The following is a 20,601-nucleotide window of genomic DNA, read 5'->3' on the forward strand; positions in this document are numbered from 1 at the left end:
TCCTCCTCCAGCTCTGGCATCTCGCCGCACCCCGCTACCTCAAATTGTGTCGCCACCCACACCCTTACCTCTATAATCTCTATGTATTCCAGCTTGCGATATCGCCAAGAAAATATAGGTGAGGTAGCGGGAGGAGCTCGGCGAAGACCTACGAGCGATGAAGGAAAAGGGAGAAGAAGCAGGAGGAGAAAGAAAGTAAAAAAAAAAAAAAAAAAAAATGGAGGAAGAGAGAGTAAAAATATTTTGATTAATTCTAAAATATTCTGTCTGAATCTATAAAATTAAAAAATGCGATCCGATTTTGTTAAAAAGCAAAATCAATAGATTTTTTATGCAAAAAATACTTTTTAATAAATTAACGGCACTAAAAACTGAGACTTAAGCAAAATAAATATGAAAGACCAAGGATATTGTTGTAAGGAAAAAAAAAAAGGATGGAGGACGAACATGAAAATTGAGTGAAGGTTAGGGAGCATTGATGCAATTAGTCCTATAAAAGATCACAAATTATGGATACCAACATTTTGAAGTATTCAATGGTTGGGTAATAAATTTTTAAACCGTGTGATTTTCATTATGCTAATCACATCTATCTATCAAATTTAAATTTTTAGATATTACTCATAGAAAGTACGGTGTGGTGTATGTCGCAAACAGATACACTAGATGCAGACGATAACTTTTGGTAAGTTGTTCTTTCAAACACTATATATGGTGTATAATTTATACTTATTATTATAAGATAGATGTCGAAATAGTATTTTCTTTGAAACATACTTGTTAACTATTTCTCACAAAAATTTTTCATTCCTTCAACTAAAATATATTTTTATAAATATAAAAATTTATTAAATTTTGTAATTTTTAATACATTTACTATTTTTAATACCTTTTAGCTAATTAAACTATTTTATTAATGAGAAAATCTAACAGTAAATTTAAACAACCATCTAATTTGATTCTACAAATTATATGCAAATTAAATAACTATTAAAAGTTGAATGGAGTGTGGGTCCAAAGTCCAAACATAAATCTTATTAGAGGGCGTAATTCAACTATTGTATGGCTGAGTGGTCTCCATTTTTTTAGGAGAATACTTCTTCGATTTGCTTTGAAAAATTCTTACATGTTTATTTTTTCTTCTCCTTCTAGATCTTCAGNGAGAATTAGAGATGAGGTGGCTGGGTGATACGATCAAGAGAAGATATTAGGAATTAGGGATTTAATTAAACAATATGCCGCCAAGCCCCTAAACTTCTAATATTTACAAAAAGGTCCAAGTTTCAAAAGAATAGGAGTCAAAATAAAGGAAACATACGTATGGGGTGTTACACTAAAGAAATGTAATAGTTCAGTTTACTTTTATTTGGTTCAAATGCAATCAAGGATTATGTATGGTTATATATATTAGCGTAGAGCTTTCGCTTCCGTTGTTGCTTGCCCTCGTGCAAGCCTTGTATAAATGCTAATCTCTTTGTTTGATTGCTTTATTATACATGTTTTGAGCCTTGGGCGGACAAGAGAGGCTCTGTCCGTTCGGCATCTGTTGACGTGACTCGAACCCGACCAAATTGGCAGGGATTGGGGCGTGACATATATAATGGTATCAGAGCGATAGAAGAAAGCAAAAGTCTAGGAATGACCTAGGAACCATAGGTTTGGAGACCATAGGGACTTAGGAAAACGTTTAATGTGAACTTGGTTTATGCGAAAGCGTATGATTGGGTTAACGGTAACACTTCTCTAGAAGGAAGTAGAGATGGATTGGAAGGCTTAATTGTTGTCTACTTAAGGGATTTTGTGGGGCGGCCGACCACATGACACCGAGAGTGGAAATGATTATGCTTGTTGCTTTTGCTTAATTGGGTAGTTATTTGGAACGTGTAAGAGTCACGTGTGTTGAGTACTAATGCGTGTGATGCGTTTCAGGAACAATGTCCCCGAGACGCTACACGCGTAGGCCGCTTCGGCACTGCCTATGAAGTGCCCGAGCAGACGGGATCGGATGAAGTGCGCGAGCTGCGAGCCCAAGTAGCGGCATTGGCCGGGGCTATGCGGCTACAAGGGGAGTAAATTAGACAGCTCCACGAGATGATGGCACGACAGGCGGCGGCGGCGGCTTCTGTGCCGAGGGATCCGCCCGCACCTATTGCCCCTGTAGCACCACCTCCTGCGGTGGCGGCGGCACCGGTGACGGCTATTCCTCCGACGACATTGGGTTCATCGGCTCCCATTCCCGATGTACTTGAGGCCGAACATGAGCGTACGTTGGCGGCGCTGACGGCATTCAAGCGGTTCAACCGTCCGACCTTCAACGCGATGGAGGCCTTGTTCGAGAATATCTACACCCTCGAGAAGGATAAAGTTCACCTTGCGGCTCATTGTTTCGTTGGGTCGGCGTGGCTATGGTGGACACAGGCAAAGAAAAATCATTCGTTGGAGCACGCTTCTATTACTTGGGAGGCGTTTCGGGAGATGCTACTTATGGAGTATTTGTCCGAGAGCGACAAAAGGAAAATCAAGGAGGATTTTCGGAAGCTAAGGCAAGGAAGCCGATCAGTGTGGGAGTACGAAAGGGAATTCACGCACATGATTAATTGCGTGCCGGGCTTGGTTCACGGTGATAAGGATCGAGCGAAGGCATTTGAGCGCAGGTTGCGACCTGAGATTTTCAAGGTTGTTCATGCATTCCGCTTGAAAACCTACGAGGAGGTTCTTAACCGCGCGCTTTGGGTGGAGCGCAGGAATGCCATTGCGCCTGATGAGCGCGAGGCTTTTGAGAGGGACAGGGAAAGAGATAAGTCCAAGAAGCGACCGGCTGGTGGATCTGCGGGGCAATCAAGTTCAAAGCGACCCCTGCGACCTCAGCGATCACAGGGGCGGGGAGGCATGTAACACACTGGACCTTTGCAAATTGCGAGGTTCGAGTGTTTGGATGTGTTTCGAGCTTTTCCACACTTGGTGGAGGGTCGTAGAATGTTTTTCGACCTAAAAAAGTTAGAAAACCTGAGTTTTGATTTGGTCCTGAGNTTAGAGGCCCAAAATTTGAAGCAATTAAAACCTGCTTCTTAAAATCTGATTCTGATTTTGAACTCAAATTTTAAATTTAAATTTAAATTTTAAACTCAAAATTTTAATTTTAATTTAATTTTAAATTTAAAAATTTTAATTTTAATTTAAATTTTAAAGTTTAAATTTTGAATTTTAAATTGTAAATTTAGATTTCAATTTTTAAAATTTAAAATTTTAATTTTTAAAATTTTAAAATTTAAAATAAAATTTAAAATTTAAATTTAAAATTCAAAATTAGATTTTAAATTCTGCTTAAGACTTTACAATTTAAAATTTAAAATTTTTAAAGTCAATTTAAATTTTGAAATAAAATTTTAGCAAACAATATTATTATTTGTAAAAAGCAAATTTTTTTACCAAAGCTTTATAAACTCGCTTTAGGCTTCGTTCTAAAGCTTCGTTTGGGATTGCGGGGAGATTGCGGAGAGATTACGTTACATGTGGTGAGAAAGTACGTTGAAAAAATATGTTTTCGTACGTAATATTACGTTCCGCATATCGCAATGAGTCGGTTACGATATATTTTCTGCGGTTCCACCGGAGAACGCAGAAGCATATCCCTATATGCTTTTTCCTCAACTCCATTTTATCTAATAGTATTAAATAGGCCTCAAAATCAAACTAAGACTTAGAAAAAACACTTTTTTGCTACATTCTGCTAAATGTTCTATAGGTTTTACTGAAATTCAATTTCGCGAATAAAAATCAATTCTATAGAAATTACTAGACGAAACAATCCGGAAAAAGAAAAAAGGGTACGAAAAATTACCACCAAGAAACGAAACTAGGAATAGAATTCTTTTCGCCCTCTACGTGCAAAACCAAAGCCTCTCGAACAAACATGCCGCAAAGTTCTAAATCTATCTTTACCGAGAACAAGCATAATAGTACATTTTCAGAACTAAATAAAGACACCTTCCATCAAACACCACTAGGAAAAGCTCCTTTTCGCTTCACAGAACATAACATTATTGTTCTTTGCAGATTCTCAACGATATTATAGCAAGTTGCAGATTCTCAACAGAATGTGATCTTTGTTGTATCTCCAAACTTGTAATTAAGTTTTTCTTTAACAAAAATTACCCAGAAATTCGAGTTTTATCTACAAATAATAATAATAGTAGTAACTGTATACGACTCCCAACAAAGCTATCAAATATATAGCAAGCAAACTCCTACAAACTTAAGTGATTAGGTTTGTCCCTCCAAATATCCTTCCGACTGTAAATATATTTTTTCTGTTATAAACATACGGATAACCATAAATAAAAAATTTGTACAATAACCTTTTTACCCATATTATAATACTTATGCATAATTTGTATTATATCACAAAGTCTCATCATAATTTTTTTCACCTCTTTTCTGCCCATACTGGCGACAAGGTTACGGTGCGTCGGTGCTGAATGCGAGGCCCTCGACCGTGGGGAAGACAAGTTACACCGCGCAGTTGGGGGCGAAGGCGAGGGAAGAAAGTGGAAGAAAGAAAATTTTTTAGTAGACAAATTTGTAAGGATAAAATAGTCATTTCACGCATCTGTCATTAAATAATTAACAGTATCCAAACTTTTGGAGGAATATATTTACAATTTAAAAGTTTTTCAGAGGAATAAATTTGATTACTTAAGCTTTATAGAAATTTACCTGCTATTCGACATCCTTGCAGAAAGTCATATAAAATTAACCCAAAAATCTATTACATAATAAGAATTCTCAATACTTTTGCCACGTGGCACCCCCTCCCTCACCCTTCTGCTCCCGTTCCCTTCTTTCCCCACTATTGCTAATTGTCACCTCCAATAAATAAATAATTTTTTTAATTTTTTAATTAAAATTAACAATCCTTCATTACCTATTTGGGGCATTTATTTTCCTTCATTTTTACCCTTACCGTTACATCCCTCCACTACCTATAATAAATAAATTTACTGATTTTTAAATTAAAATTAACAATCCTCCACTACATATTTGAGACATTCATTTCCCTTCATTTTTACCCTTACCGTTACATCCTTCCACTACCTATTTGAGGCATTTATTTTCTTTCATTTTTATGCCTATATAATTAAATCAAATGCCTACTTTCAATGAATAATCCTTCAATGTAATTAACAACTTCTTCTTATATCTTGGTGATGCTTTTACTGTCTACAATTAGTTAGTATTTTGGGTTTCTTTTTAAGACTTCTAAAATTGAGTTTTTATTGATCGTCGTCTCCACCAAGTGTGGGCACTATGCCGACAGGTTCGACTTTAGAGCCAAGCGCGTGTCGCGCGGCGTCGACGAGAGTCTCACCCGCCTCAAGCTCGACTATGATTTGATCAAAAATTTCTATATTTCTCTAATTTAGTTTTCTCGATTATGATTTTTCAGAAAGTTTTTTTTGGTATTCTGTTTGAACTTTTTCGTTGGAATAAGAGGAAGATAGGATTTTATTAAAAGATTTATTTTTTTTACCTGAAGAAACATAAAGTGTAAGCTTATATTTTTATTTTCTTCATATAGATATATAGTAGATAATCTCTCTTGCTTTCTTTGTGGATATATTCGAAATGGAACTATAATAAATTTAAAGTTTGAGTAGTTTCTAACGATATAATGGTAAACTATATTGATTTTTATATTCAAAGTTGGGTATTCAAAACTCAAAGTAACTCAGAATAGGTTTCGAAGCTCTTTTGTGCATAATTCCAAGGTCGAGCTCTGGATTTTGAGTTGAGTAATATAAATCTCTCAAAGAAAATTTTGAAACATAGAGCCAATGGAATTACTTAAAAATAGATAAATGCACAAAGACCCCTCACCTATAGCTCATTTTGGAATAGCCACATGTGCTCTGAGATTGTGTTTGTTTCCTCCAAACTCAAACGCATTATTTTGTGGATAACAGAGGATATATGTTTTCACCAAACTATGAGGAGAAACTCATCATTTATTTGTGGATTTTGTGACAATCTCTCTTTGGAGAGGTTGCTTAAATGTAGTGAAAAATGATGTGCAAAATGTATCTAAGAGGAATTCCATTAGAGGGAAAATTACTTGAATCCGGAAAATTTCTTGAATCCTTTGAAACCATTCCAAAATTTTTTAACAAATTTGTTTCATAATNTTCTTTTTTTTTTAATGTTTGATTTGATATGGCGACGTAAATCGATTCAAACCTGCAGAGATTGACGATATGGAACGTTCCATGGACAATCCGAGTCGATCCGGTAAACTGCTAGGAAGGTTCCTTTGATTTTTCCTCCTCAGCAGCACAGTTCAATTATATCTGAAGCTGAGAAGTGATTTTTTTTTCAAAATTTTGTAGTGGCCTCTCCTATTGTCTTTGCTTTTATTGCCTGTCACTCAAGTTTTTGTATTGGCTATAACTCACTGCATATAACTATTACTTTTGTTGATATTTTACTCTTTCTAAAATTTTACTACAATGCTCTCCATTGTGAACTAATATTTTAATACTGGCATGCTATAATTTTATTTACTTATGTTCATATTTTATTATTTATAAATTTTTTACTTTAGCAGTAACTACCCGCTGCACGCGCGGGTACCTACACTAGTAAAATTAGAGGCACAACAAAGATTGGTGATGGGCCAAAATTGGGCTCGGCCTGGCTGCTGCCAAATATATATAGGGACCGGCCCAAGTTCAAACTTTTGTGGGCCAAGAACTTAGCTTGTGGTTGGTTCGGGGTTAAGGGGTGGGATAACCCCTTAACCCTGATTTTATTCCCAAACATGATTTTAGCCGGGCGGGGTTAACTAACCTCACCCCAAATGGGCTAACCCGGGATAGCTCATTTGAAGTGGGGTTAACTAACCCCAACTAACCCCACCTCACCCTACTACTCCAACCAAATAAAACACTATTTTACCCACTATCATTCTTATCTCACCTACTCCAACCAAACACTATTTTCTTTAATCCTGAACTAACTCCAATTCTCAACCAAACACAAAAATACTCTAACCCCACATTGACCCTGAACTTAACCATATTCCTGGAATAACTAGTTTTTCCTTAACCTCGAACCAAAAGGTAGCTTAGTGATCAAGCAAAGTCCAAGTGGAAGTAAGTCGGGTTTTGTTTTTGAACACACGTCAGTGACCGCGATGCTAATAGTGGTGGAGAGAGAGAGAGGGTGGGTTGTAAAATAATGTTTTGTTCACTCTCGTTTACATATGAATATAATAAAGCACAAATTGAAGAGTTCGAGAGTGCAACGGCGGAGAGGTGGAGGGTGGTGGGTGCCCTCTGGGCAGGGGCCAATTCTTGGCTCAATCATAAAGGAGGATTTTTTTTTTCATTTTAATCCTTAAAAAATTTATAATTGGCCAAATAACTTGGTAAAAAATTAAGAAGTTTTAATTTTTTTTCTTTTTCAAAATGCCACTTCCTACTAATATAATTCCAATCACATATTAACAATATCATTTATTCTAACTTTTATGAAACTTTTATGAGTATAAATCGCAGTAGTATAATTTTTATTTTATTTTTAAATTATCATAAAATATATTAATTCATAGTTATTGAATCTAATCGAATGGCCATTCTGTTACCTTTTTTACTTAAATTAGTGTGTATCAAATCCTGCCTTTTATAAGTATACCCTATCTCCTAATAACTGTCGCCTACATAATATCCATATTTTATCTTATCTATTAACTTATCTAATAATAATTCTCTTTATACTTCACACTTATCTATATTATATACAAAACTATATAGAAATTAAAAATATTCCCTATCAAAGTTTATGATTAATTGGTTAAAAAATATATCAAATAAAAACGAATGATTATGACCAATCTATTAAAAAATAGCATTCTTATCTATCAATATATCAAATTCTATGAATGGTTATGTGAGATCCCTGGTGTTTGGCAGTTGAGGCTTGTCGACAGCTCTGGAGAGTGCTGGGACAAGTCTGAGTCGCGTTGGTGTGAAATAAACGCAAAACGGACTCTGTGCGACGCGAGACCAGCATTTAGCAAGAGAACCTGCCAATAGCAGGTTTCTCTGCTTGCTGTACCGATACAGCCAGCAGCGTGTACCGGTACACTGCACAGGCTGCGCGCAGACTGCTCTCGGGTTGGCTTCTAGTACCGGTACGTGTGCCCGTGTACCGGTACACCGGGGTAGGTGAGAGGGTGTTTTGGTCTTTTTCCACCTCGTTCGTGTCACCCTTTCCCTCCTTCTCTATTTAGACGTGTAGAGCAGAGAGAGTAAGAGTTTTCTCTGGCTTCTTCTCCTCTCTCTCTCTAGCTTGGTTCGATCGTGGAGGAGCTCGGGTGGAGTTCGAGTTTCGCCGACGGCGTGCCGCGGAGCCTTTCGGGCGTGTCTTCGTTGTTGTAGCCCTGCGAGAAGGCCGGGCGAGTGTGGATTTTCGCTATTCTCGACGTCACACCGGAGTTCGGATAGAAGTTGAGGTGAGGTGTTCATCAAATTCCTTCAACCGTTGCAAGTCTTTACTACTTCAAGCTCAAGGATGCTGTTTTTGTAGAATTTTCACGTCGACCGTCGGTGTTGCGGCTCGTACGCGACGTAGGAGTGTTGGATTGCGACGAAACTTGGTTCGTTGGATTCAGGACTTCGAGAGAAATCCACGAAGCCCAAGATTGCTAATTTTCGCGAAGGTTAGCTTGGTTGAAACTTTATTTCTCTCTGCTACTGCTGTTTTGAGCAGAATTAGTGTTTATTGGGGGTTTCTATGTCTAGATCCTTGGAGCGTTGTTGTTGCTGGTTCGGTGTGTTGCAGCCGAGCTTGGCAGGGACTCCGGTGACCTTCTTCGCTGTCGGGGATTAGCTTTTGAGGTGGGTTTTCATCGGGTTTACTCCTAAGTAGAGATCAGTAAATATGTATAGTTTCCGATTGTTTATACTTCGTACTAGCTTAAATTCATTGAGTAGCATATTGGCTGAAATCTAAATTTGAAGTATGTGTAGAATCTAGTTAAACTATACATGTTGGACTTGGAAATGAAATTAGGAGAAAACCGGCGATTTGGACCTGTCACCTGTTTACACCACCTGATTTAGCTCTAGGAGCCGTTATAAATTTGTATCGTCGCAGTATTGGTGTGATGGATACCCCAGGTAGTTTAGAGTTCAGTTACGCTCATACTAGGATGCCTAGCGTATTTTTACAGTAGCGTTCAGACTGTTCCGAACTATTGGGTGCCGTCGGGGTTGACGGTGGACCCATATCGCCGTTTTGGCGTCAGGTTGTGCCGAGGGCACGTGACCTGTTGGTTGTTAGACCAGTTGGACCCTATTACTTGACTTTGGCTTGTGAGAGCCTGATTGAGCTCGACAGAGATACGCTACATACTCGATTGGGTACCTCCCACGAGTGCCACTCCGGAGACGGGCGCTGTGCTTTCGCTTTGGTGTCGTTCATTGCCAGTTGGACTTGCTCTCCACGGACTTGTTAGTGTGGAGGTAGCTGGATAACCCCAACTGGGCGGGACGGGTGTATTCATAGTCCCTGGGACGGGTATGTTTACAGTCCCTAAAGAGATTGGGTTAGGATTGACATTTCTACAGTAGGTTAGTTTTGAGCATGATAGTGTAATAACTCGTAGCTGTAGATTTTATTCCAGCATTTATTACTATCTTCGCTCCCTTCTGTAGACTTAGTGGGTGGACCGATGATATTGAGGGCGGCACCCACTGAGAACTACTTGTTTTACAGTAGTTCTCATGGCCTATTGTTACCCCGTTTTTGCAGAGTCATCGTCTTCGGCTGCTGCCGCTGTTGCCGATCTGGATCGAGGCAGGGCGTCGCGAGTTAAAGCCCTACCAGATGAGCCGAGCTAGAGGTGCCCCTGCAGCAGGTAGTTGTTTTGGTTGGAATTCATGTACATACAGACGTTTAACTCGCCAGTGCGAGTAGTATTGTATCTGGGTTTTGGTGTATGTATATGGAAATCGATTTGTTTTTGTTACTGGTTCTTCTAGCAGCTCTATACTACTGTTTGTAGTATTGCATGTTTTACAGGTACAGCTATCGCTTCGTATACAGGAAAAATTTTTTGTATACGGCGGATTTGTCGGCGTGCCCGGGGAACGATAATCCGGGGCATAACAGGTTATGATTAATTTGTTAAAAAATATTTCAAATAAAAACAGACGATTATGATCAATCTATTTAAAAAATAATATTTCTATCCATAAATTTTACATTAAAATTAAAATTTGAATTCAAATGATGAATTGAGTTTAATTTTGGATATCAAATTTTGAATGAATAATTAAACAATTTTAATTACAGTAGATCAAAATTAAATTTTAACAAATTTACATTTATAATTTTTGGATATCAAATTTGAATTTATAATTAAAATATATAATTATGGTGAATCAAAATTAAATTTTAAATTTCAATGTAAATCTGAATTAAATTTTGACGCTTTTAGTTTAAACAACATACTTAAATTTTAAATTGATCAAAATTTAAAAAAATATATAAAAATATTTAATGTATATATTAAAAAAAATATAGAATATTGTGGATATTTTTTAATAAAATATAACATATAAATTTATAAAATATAATTTTTATTGTTAACTTTTGAATAAATGTGATATAAAAATTTGTATTGATTTGAAATAAATTAAAATAATTTTTACGTGCATTTGTACGTACACTCAGCTAGTTTAATCTAATAACCGTGTTTCATCCAACTGATTGTTAGGGCATAAAAATAATCGAAAGATGGTCAATCATTTACCGTTTTTAATGAAATTTATAAGACAGTAAATTATTCATCATATTTTTCTTTTCAATAAGAAACGGCAAATGAATCATTCACCACTTTTTAAAGGCGGTGAACGATTCACTGTTTTTCTCAGTTTAGTTGGTCAAATAAAATTTTGAAGAGATTATTTCATAAATTAGAAAATTTATTGATTAAATAATATATATAATTTTATTTATACATGCTTAACTTTCAATTAATTTTTCTATATTATTCCATTCAAAAAACCTAAGAATTTTGTTAAATCTAACGGTAATTCAATTGGTGATTTAATTTCTTATTTTTTAAAATTGTAACAATCAATAACTATTAGCAGACCGAGCTATTAATTTTTATAATTAAACAAAGTTATTAAATTTAGTGTATTCTTTTACTTAGCTAAATAAAATCATTCACCCAAAATAATTAGAAGCTGGAAAGGTACTACATAAAAAAGAAAAATTTAGAGTTGAAGGACATATTTCAAAAACGCTAAAAATAAGAGCTTATTAATACATTTTTACCTAAACCTTTCACGCTAAATCCTAAAACTTAAAAAGCGGATGTAGATTTAGCATTTCTCTAAAGAGCAATGCAATAAATAAACGATGGCCAAGCTCAGTTTAGGCACGGCACTGTCCCTACCAAGGAAGAGAGAGATTTTCTTTTTAATCAACATATCAATAATATATTATTATTTTATTTTTTTTAATTGATTCTAATAAAAATTAAATTAATTTTTTTTTCCAAAAAAAAAAGACTAGATTGAATTTTTTAAAAAAATAAAACTAGACGCGACATTAATTCTCTCTACCACAACTTCTTAGAGGCGTAGTACATAAGATCGATGTACTTGTATACTCAGTACAGACAACAATTCTCCCAGTTAAAGTGGGGAACGGAACTTTCTAGTTGCAGTGGAAACCTCGATGCTGCCGCAGCTCTGTTAAAACCAGGGGTGGAAACGGCCGAGCTCGAGAGAGCTTATCTCGGCTCAAATTCGATTTAAAATTTATTTCAAGTCTAAATTTAAGTTCAAATTTGGATTGAAATTAATTCGAGCCGAGCTCGAGCGAGCCTAATTTCGAGTCGAGTGAGCTCGAGCCCTAAACAAGCTGCTTAAAATTCTCAACATCATACAATCAATGGTTTAATTTGTATAGAATATTATCTATAATTTGATACAAAAATATGTCTAATAGTTCAAAGTACAAAATAATTATATGAAATATATATAATATTATAATATGGAGAAAAATAATTTATGAGTTAAATATCTAATCTTTTCAGCGTCACATGTCTTTTCTTCCGCCTTCAATCTTTATATTATTCATTTTTATTTATGCGGTCNCTAATCTTTTCAGCCTCACATGTCTTTTCTTCCGCCTTCAATCTTTATATTATTCATTTTTATTTATGCGGTCAAAAATAAATAAATTATATAGATAAATATTGAATTAAACTATCCAATCATATAAACTAAAATTAAAATTTTATATAAATAATAATTTTTTACTTTAAAAATATTCTATATATTTTCTCAAGCATACAATTAATAGCAAGGTAGGCGACGGCGGGCATATACTGTTACTTGGTAATTTGGAGGGCTTCCGGTTTTGCCACAGACAGAAAAAGAAAAAGAGAGAAACATATTGAAAATTTAGAGTTCTGTGAAAGAAAGAAAGAAAGTAAAAATATATAAATTTAGTAAAATTTTGATCTTTTATTTGTCTATTGAGTTTGTTTTTATGGGCCAACAACATTGGCCTTCGATAATTAATATTCCTTTTTTTATCAATTCTGTAAGAGCTAGATCTTTCTGAATTAGCATTACATCCAGATGCATCTCTCCTCTTTGAATCGCGGATATAGCAATTTCCTTTGGATTTATCAGTCTAAGTAAGAGACAATATACCTTGATATTATTGATCATTCTTTGGTTCAAGGAGTCATCCCATCTTAATTGAAAAAGGAAATATTTTTTAAGGAAGAAATCTAGTTCTGCTTCCTTGTTTTTCTTGGATTGTTTTTTCTTTTTACCTTTTTTAATGGTAATGTCTGATCTCGCGTAATTCTCTTCAATATCTTTTTTTTTGTTTTCTTTTCGTATATCTGATACAAAATTTACTTGGTCCTGTTGTTCATTTTTTTGAAGCCCCTTTGACATCTCTTCATCTGCAAAGAATTCTCGACGTGAAAACACAGAGACAAAGGGCTGATCCTTGAATAGGAAAAAGAATGGATCCGCAGGGTCCCACTCAGATTATTCACTCGGCCTATATATAATTAAAATATTATATATATATATATATATATATATATATATATATAGTGTAGAACTACTATGCTATCGAAAATATAGAGATTTGATGTTTCCGAATTTTTGACTCTTTAATTAAGAATTGTATGGTTGGGCTGATTGCGATCCCCGTAGGATTAAATAATAACCCTAGGATTGAGTGGTATCTACAAGGTAATAATAGTATTAATCCGAAGATAAGAAATAATTAAAAGGGTTGATTTAAGAGTCAAAAAATTAAAAGCACCTAGCTCTACTCTATATATATATATATATATATATATATTCGAGCTTTTCGAGCTTTTCGAGCCTAATTCGAACGAGCCGAGTAATACTCAAGCTCGGCTTGAAATGAATTTCGAGCCTTTTTTTTTGTTCAAGCTCGGCTAATTTAATTTCGAGTCGAGCTCGAGCGAGCCAAATATCGAGTCGAACGCGAGCCGGCTCACTCATTTACCAGCCCTAGGTAAAACCAACCATTTGCTATTGAAAGCTCTTCCTTTTGTCTCTCATCACTCACTCTCCACTGCTACTTGGATACTGCTGAACAAATCATTCATTAAACTTTTCAAACTAAAACCACAAAGAAATATTAGGCAACAACATTGAAATTAAACCCAAATATAGATTCTAATTTAAATCTAATTCAAATTCAAAGGCTACCCACTTGGCGAAAACTGGAGGGACCGAACTTTGTCGATCATTTGAAGCTGCGGGTAGTTGAAAGTGCCACTAGAGTGCAAATTGATTGGATAACAATTACTTCGCAGTTCGTTTTCTCCGTGCAGATTGAACTTGTGGTCGATCTGAAGGAAAAGGGATGATTAGAACGACGGAGCCATAGATATAATTGAAGCAATTTTAATACCTTTGCTCTTATTCTTCGGTTCAGCTCTAGTTTGAATGTCGCCGGGACTTGTTGGTCCGTTCCGTTTGAGCTCGCTTTGTCCACCAATTCGTGCTCGCTCTGCTTCGAGCCTGAGCAACTCAGACTCAAATCAAGATCGCGCTCAAAGCGATCAGCTGCTGCAAATGCTTAATATGAACAAATTATAGTACGACAAACTTTGTAAGAGAAGAAAAATAAGCTAAAACGTCCAAGGAAATGAGTAGGCATCAGGAACTCACGAGACAGGGGGAGATCGTTTTCGTAGATGGAAAGATCGAAGTTGGTGATCGCATCGCGCCCATTGCAGTTAATTGCGGCTATATCATATGCCCTGAAAATGAAATGGCCAAATCTGTAAAATTTAGAGCAAAATTGGAAGTGATTGATGGAGAAATGAAGGTACCGAGCAGCTTCTACTTCAGTGTCATAGAGGCCAAGATACATGTATCTGCTCAAAACCAGCATGTAGCCTATAAGAAAACATTCTCATACATTGAAAGAAACAGATTAAAAACCCAAAACAAAAAAAAAAAAAAAATGGTTGGAAATATTTTACTTTTTCTCCAATAGTTGGCCAAGTCTAGCCTCCCATTTTCCACATTTGTGCAAGGAAACCCCGCGAAACTTCGAGCTTCCTCTCGACGATCCGGTGCTCTGTCGCCGGAGTAGCTGAACAAACTCCTCCTTAGCGAGATTGCTCATCTACCACCAATTACTTACTCTTGTTAAATCATACTTTTGCCCATTATAAGAACAAATAAACTACTTCATTCAGTAAGAGCTCTTTTAGTTCACCTTTTTCAGATCCTCCTCATAATCTTCTGCATTGAAATTTATGTCTGCATCGACCCCACGAAACTTGATTGCGGCGCGATCATACGCCCTAAAATTTGAGAAAAAAGAAAATGTAATTACTCAGTTAGAATCAGTGAATAAAAGTATTTATGATCCATATCCATAACAGTGAGTGAGAAGACTAGTGAAGTTTGTTTAACTACCTTGCTGCAGCATATGCAGTGTCAAATCCACCTGGGAGAAACCCAAAAACCCAATGCTCAAAAACATCATCATCACACAAGACACTTGTAAATTCAAGTAATGTAATGTAACTCATTAAATACAACAAAGTGTGACATTTACAGCATACCCAAATAGACTTGCTTTCCGCAATCCCTGCATTGAATAGAAGACTGAGAATTATTAGCACGGCACTCTAACCAACCGAGCTATGAGAGGAAAGTATGTACGTTTGGTATAATATGATGCGGGATTACCATATATGCGATTCCCACCGGCCAGTTCTGCGATAAAAGGTGACGCCGCGGTATTGGGAGCTCCGCGACCGGGGTCCCCGCCGGCTCTTCTTCGCGGGCTGTGGCGGCTCCGCCATCCGGTGGTGGTGATGCGTCATTGCCGACGCATCCCGAGCTCTCCTCTCCTTCGACGCGGCCATCGGAAAGAAATCGCGGGTAACTAGAGCAGCCGAGGGGCTGCTTCTGTCGACGTGGCCGCTGCGGCAGCGGCCGGAGATTGAGAAGCCGAAGATCTTATCGTCCTTCTCTTCTCCTTGTGCTCCCCCCTCTATGGCCATTGCCATTCCGTTTAGGTCCCACATCTCTCTCTTGCTCACTGCAGTGGCTTCCTCTTTCTCCATCCCAGGAACGAGCAAGCGCTTTTTGGTGCTTCCTATATTGCTAAAAAGGAACAGTACTCCTTTTATTAGTCCTTTATCTCCTTCTTTCGCTTGTAAAATCTACTCATACATGCCATGCGTTTCTTTCTAAGTTTGCCAAACTTGATCTAAGCAAAGATCTAAAAGGAGGGAGCTCTCACTGCCTTTTTGTACGTATCCTTTGAGGAGAATGGCAAAAATCCAATCTCAACGACCTCTTTTGGGTCTCTCTCTCTATATGTTATTAGTATGAAACACACACACACACACACACACACACACACACACACAATTAATCATTTGGGTGAGGCTGTAGCACCCATAGCACTTTTCTCTGTTGCTAAAAGAAGCCTCTACCAAGCTTCCTAAGTTGGTGGGGGTAATTGGATTATTGGAGGGGGTGGGAATATAGAGGGAGTATCCTATTTGCTATCCTTTTGCTTTTTCTCCCTCTTCCCACGTTAATCAAATCGAAAAGCAAGAAAAATGTGTTCCCTCACTACTAAAGCAATATCTTGGAACAGTACTCTACTACAGGAAATAGATTGATCACTATTCTCTAACCCCTACAACCTATTAATAAGGACAAACCCATGCAGCAGCACCTCATCTATTAATCTATTAACCTTTAACCTATCTATTATCTATTAAATAATATGAATCCGTAATACTTTTTTACCACGTGGCACCCCCTCCTTCACCATCTGCTCCTTTTCTCTCCTTTTTTTATTGTTGGTAACTGTTACCTCCAATAAATAAATAAATTTATTCTACCCTTGCCGTTACATCCCTCCACTACTTGGAGCATTCATTTTCTTTCAATTTAAGCGTTTCTAACTTTGCATTTTGGCATAGTGCTGTGGTGTTAAAAAGCTTTGATTACGGAGCTACTGTGGATAGCACAAATTTGCGGTTGCGAAACCCACGGCCGCGGTCAACGTGGGGAAGGGAGTGGGCCCCCGCCCCTACGCGGGCTTCTTTTCGTACCACTACGCCGCCTCCGAGACGCAGCTCCGCGACGACCCCAGCGTGGCGCTCTTCTTCCTGGAGAAGGACCTCCGCCCGGGGAAGAAGATGACGCTCCACTTCCCGGAAGTTGCTTCTGGCCCCGCTTTCCTCCCCCGGAAAGAAGCCGACGCGATCCCGCTCTCCGTCGAGAAGCTTCCGGAAGTCCTCGGCAGGTTCGGGATCCAGCTAGACTCCGTCGAGGCCCGGTGGATGCGGAAGACGGCCCGAGAGTGCCAGGAGCCGGCGGTCGGCGGGGAGAAGAAGTTCTGCGCCACGTCGCTCGAGTCCATGGTCGACTTCAGCACGTTGAGCTTCGGGACGCGCGACATGCGGGCGGTGTCCACCACCGTCGCTAAGAAGGTTTTTCTCAAAAAAATCTTAAACTATAAGAAAACAATATTTTTCTGTAAAGTGAAATATAGATTTGAATTAAATAGATAAAATCACAAGAAAAGTACCGGATCTTTCTAAATTTTGGTCTGACTATACATAGTCATTTAATACTTAAAAAGCTCATGCTTTTTCATTTTTCTTAAAATGGTAAAGATGAATTTAGAAATTATTTAAATTTTTTATATACTTGTTAATGATTAAAATTAGTAAATTTGGATTCAGTTGGACCATTGCACTCAGCTTAATTTCAGGAGTACAAGTAGCAATTTCTCATTGAAATATATTAAAAATTAATTTATGTGCACTTTCTTTTATTTTATTTAAATTATAGATGATTACATGTAGTTAGCAATTCTAAATTCATAGGAATTTGACTGTTTTCTCAAAATTAAATTAGACAGAAAAGATTCAGCTGGTCAGACAGTCCAAGCTTAGATACATACAAAACATCTGGTTAACAATGTTTAAATATTTTATATTTGATGGCAGGGTGTGCCGAAGTAGGAGTACACTATTGTGCAGTCCGGCATCTATAAACTGGCAGGGGACGAGCTGGTGGCATGCCACGTGGAGACGTATGCGTACGCGGTCTTCTATTGCTACCTGACGGGATCAACGAGGGCGTACATGGTGAAGATGGTCGGGAAAGACGGGGCGGCAGTTGACGCCGCAGCGGTTTGCCACGCCGACACGGCAGCGTGGAACCCGAAACACCTGGCGTTCCAGGTGCTCAAGGTGAAGCCCGGGACCGTGCCCATTTGCCACTTCCTCCCGCAAGACCATGTTGTGTGGACCCGCCGCACTAAGGAGGATGTGTGTACAGGATTGTGGATTGAGAGTGAGAAAGTAAGCAGCAAACGGCTCGCTTATGCTGTTGCGTACCTAACCGCGGTGAGAAGCTAGGCTAACCAGACCCTAAAGTGATTGATTTTTTTTATGCAGCAGGAGCAGATAGATAGCTTCATTCCAATTGAGATGGGTATAGTGAGCAAGCAGCCGACAAATTACTTCTGCAAGACTCTGACGGCAAGCGATACGAGTACTCACGCGGGATTCTCTGTTCCCCGTCGTGTTGCTGAGAAGGTGTTTCCTCCCTTGGTATGTTAGGATTCAGCAAATTACATGAATTTTTTTGTCAAGATTTATTGGTTGTGGAGTATTTATTATAAGCTTATGAAGAAATTGACCCTGGTGTTGGTTGTAGGATTTCACTCAGCAGCCACCAGCGCAGGAGCTCATTGCGCGTGATCTTCATGATGTTGAATGGAAGTTCAAGCACATCTTTCGAGATAAGGAGAAGGTAGGGAAATAGATCCGAGCCGTGGTTGAGGTATTGGAAAGAATGAATGTTGATGCACATAAGGGATTAGTGTAACATCTTCAGGAGTCAGTGCTTGTATAGCACATAGATAAATTGGTTATAGATGTTAAGAGTAGTGCTTACTTAGTTTGATGCCCATAGATGTTAGATAAGATGGATACAAACGCCAAATTATGTATTCAGGCATGTAGCATTTTTATGGTCGGAAAGAATTGATTCAATGTCTCATGATATAGGTTGGGTTCGAAGGTAATTAGATAAGGCATTTCTTTGATTCAATACAGTGAAAAAAGTTGATGTTCTTGAATATATGAGAGGCCCAAGGAATTGACAATAATATAACAATAGAGTTGTAAGTAAGCAAGATTCTCTATTAAAGAAATTTTGTTGAATGAGGACTCTTCTTGAATGGTTTAACAGAATATATTCTGTGGCATGAACAGTTATAAGAGAGATGTTGTTTCTCACCTTTGATCGGGATTAACTGCCAAAACTATCTTCTTCTTTGAACCATAGAATGAGTAATTTGGATCATCAATTTGAGCAACCCGCCGACCTTAATGTGAATTCTGGGACAGAATGCATTGTTTATGCCCTTATCAAATGTATTTTTACATGTACATATGAACGTGTGCATGCACACATGTAAATTGTTGTTTGGCGTTCCAACATCCCTTTTCTTTTCAAAATAGTAAAACTTCTAGCAGTGGTTGTGACGCACTGGACCTCTGCAAAGTGTGAGGTTCGAGTGTTTGGACAGTGTCCCGAGTTTTTCCAGACTTTCTGGTGGGTCGTTGACAGTGTTCCGACCTATGGCTCGCATCCCGAGAATCGTAGTATTTTATGTAGCGCTAAGGTCACTAAAGAGTTGGACTTAGGCTACCCTCGGATTGCATTCTGCACAAGGTGTACCGGTACACTCTTGATGGCTGTACCGGTACACACTTTGTACCGGTACACTCTTGATGGTTGTACCGGTACACTTGTGGCAAATTACGAACCCGAGCCTCGGGTTTGCATTTTCGTAGGATGTGTACCGGTACACTTTCCCGTGTACCGGTACACTTTGGCAGAATCTGAACAGTTTGTTCTGCAGGGGGTTTTTCGCAATTGTGGGCTTCTTATAACAGCACCCACGCCCCTAGGGCTCTCCCCTGGGCTGAGAAGAGTGGAGAACCAGGTAGGGCACCTCTCCCCTTCACCCCCTTTGGATTTGATCTCTTTTTAGCTTGGGATTTAAGTGTTGATCCTTCTCTTTTCCCTTTTCTTTGCTTTTCCACCATTGTGAAGCTTGGAGCTTGGTCTTGGTGGATTGTTGAGGGAAGATCTTGGGATTTCAAGAGTTAGAGCTTAGATTGAAGCTTCTAAGAGGTAATCCACTTATTCTCTCCCTTTAGATTGGATTTTTATTGATGGATTCAAGATGAAACCCTAGTTTTGAGACTTAGGGCTTGTTTTTGGGTATTTTGAACCTAGGGCTTTTGGGGCCAAATTAGTTGGTTTAGAACCTTCCTTGGGCTTGGATTGGAAGGATTCTAGCTCTCTTTTGGAGCTTAGGAGAAGATTTCTACTCTTGAGGTAAGTTTTGGCCCTTTTTGCTTCTAGGTTAATGTTTGATATTATATGATGGTCGTAATGCCCTCGTATCTCTTCGCTGATTACTTTTAGGGTATTTTGAGACTCGGGGACAACTTTGTTCTGCGAAACGAGGCTCTACGCGACGGTTCGGTGGGTTTGACCTAGCCACACAATGAGAAATTCTCATTTGTGCTTAATTAAGTATCGTTAAATGAAAAAGCATGCATATTCTTGTTATATGTATTTATTGTGAATTTTAGAATGCTCAAAAGGCCTATGTTGTATATAATGAAATTTTGGACCTCTATGGAGTAGAGAGTAACTTGGTAGGTCTATGGTTGCATTTAGCGTTCAATTTGAGACTTGATTTCAAGCTTCTATAGTGTAAATGAGTTTTGATTCATGCATTTAAACTTAAGTTTATTTGAGACATGAAAGATGACAAAATTGCCATATAGAGGTATTGAGCTAGAATGTATGTGAACTAGAGAGCTAATGTCATCAAGCGGCATTGAGCTCGGGACATGTGTGAACCTAGTGGATAGGGCCATTGAGGAATGTAAAACATGCTTAATTATTAAATGTCTAAGTGTTATAAAGGGGCACTAGACCTAGAGAAGGT

At 37.9% G+C, this 20,601-nt stretch overlaps 1 protein-coding gene and 1 pseudogene across 2 annotated transcripts; one reads left to right on the plus strand and one right to left on the minus strand.

Annotated features, from left to right (window-relative positions):
* LOC109725170 (AP2-like ethylene-responsive transcription factor TOE3) lies at positions 13,704-15,863 on the minus strand. Of its 2 annotated transcripts, XM_020254262.1 has the most exons (9): positions 15,282-15,863; positions 15,155-15,180; positions 15,006-15,036; positions 14,803-14,890; positions 14,564-14,709; positions 14,411-14,455; positions 14,247-14,338; positions 13,987-14,153; positions 13,704-13,924 (listed from the first exon to the last, which is right to left on the minus strand). In XM_020254262.1, exons 1-9 carry the CDS (start codon positions 15,659-15,661, stop codon positions 13,778-13,780), a joined length of 1,122 nt encoding a protein of 373 aa, XP_020109851.1. In that variant the 5' UTR covers positions 15,662-15,863; the 3' UTR covers positions 13,704-13,777. The 2 variants fall into 2 exon arrangements, with proteins under 2 accessions (XP_020109851.1, XP_020109849.1); XM_020254260.1 differs by having other exon boundaries at positions 13,987-14,144; positions 14,247-14,455.
* Positions 15,771-18,602, plus strand: LOC109724775 (annotated as a pseudogene).

This window comes from Ananas comosus, linkage group 19 (genome assembly GCF_001540865.1).
Source record: "Ananas comosus cultivar F153 linkage group 19, ASM154086v1, whole genome shotgun sequence".
In the NCBI taxonomy this organism is placed as follows: domain Eukaryota; kingdom Viridiplantae; phylum Streptophyta; class Magnoliopsida; order Poales; family Bromeliaceae; genus Ananas; species Ananas comosus.

Excerpts from the sequence above, each read along its gene's own strand:
- LOC109725170 (XM_020254260.1), bottom strand. The coding sequence starts at position 15,661 with ATGGAGAAAGAGGAAGCCACTGCAGTGAGCAAGAGAGAGATGTGGGAC. Across the intron at positions 15,037-15,154 it reads CGGAAAGCAAGTCTATTTGG|GTGGATTTGACACTGCATAT; the intron begins GTATGCTGTAAA and ends GGTTTCTCCCAG. Across the intron at positions 14,456-14,563 it reads GGCCAACTATTGGAGAAAAA|ATACATGTATCTTGGCCTCT; the intron begins GTAAAATATTTC and ends GGTTTTGAGCAG.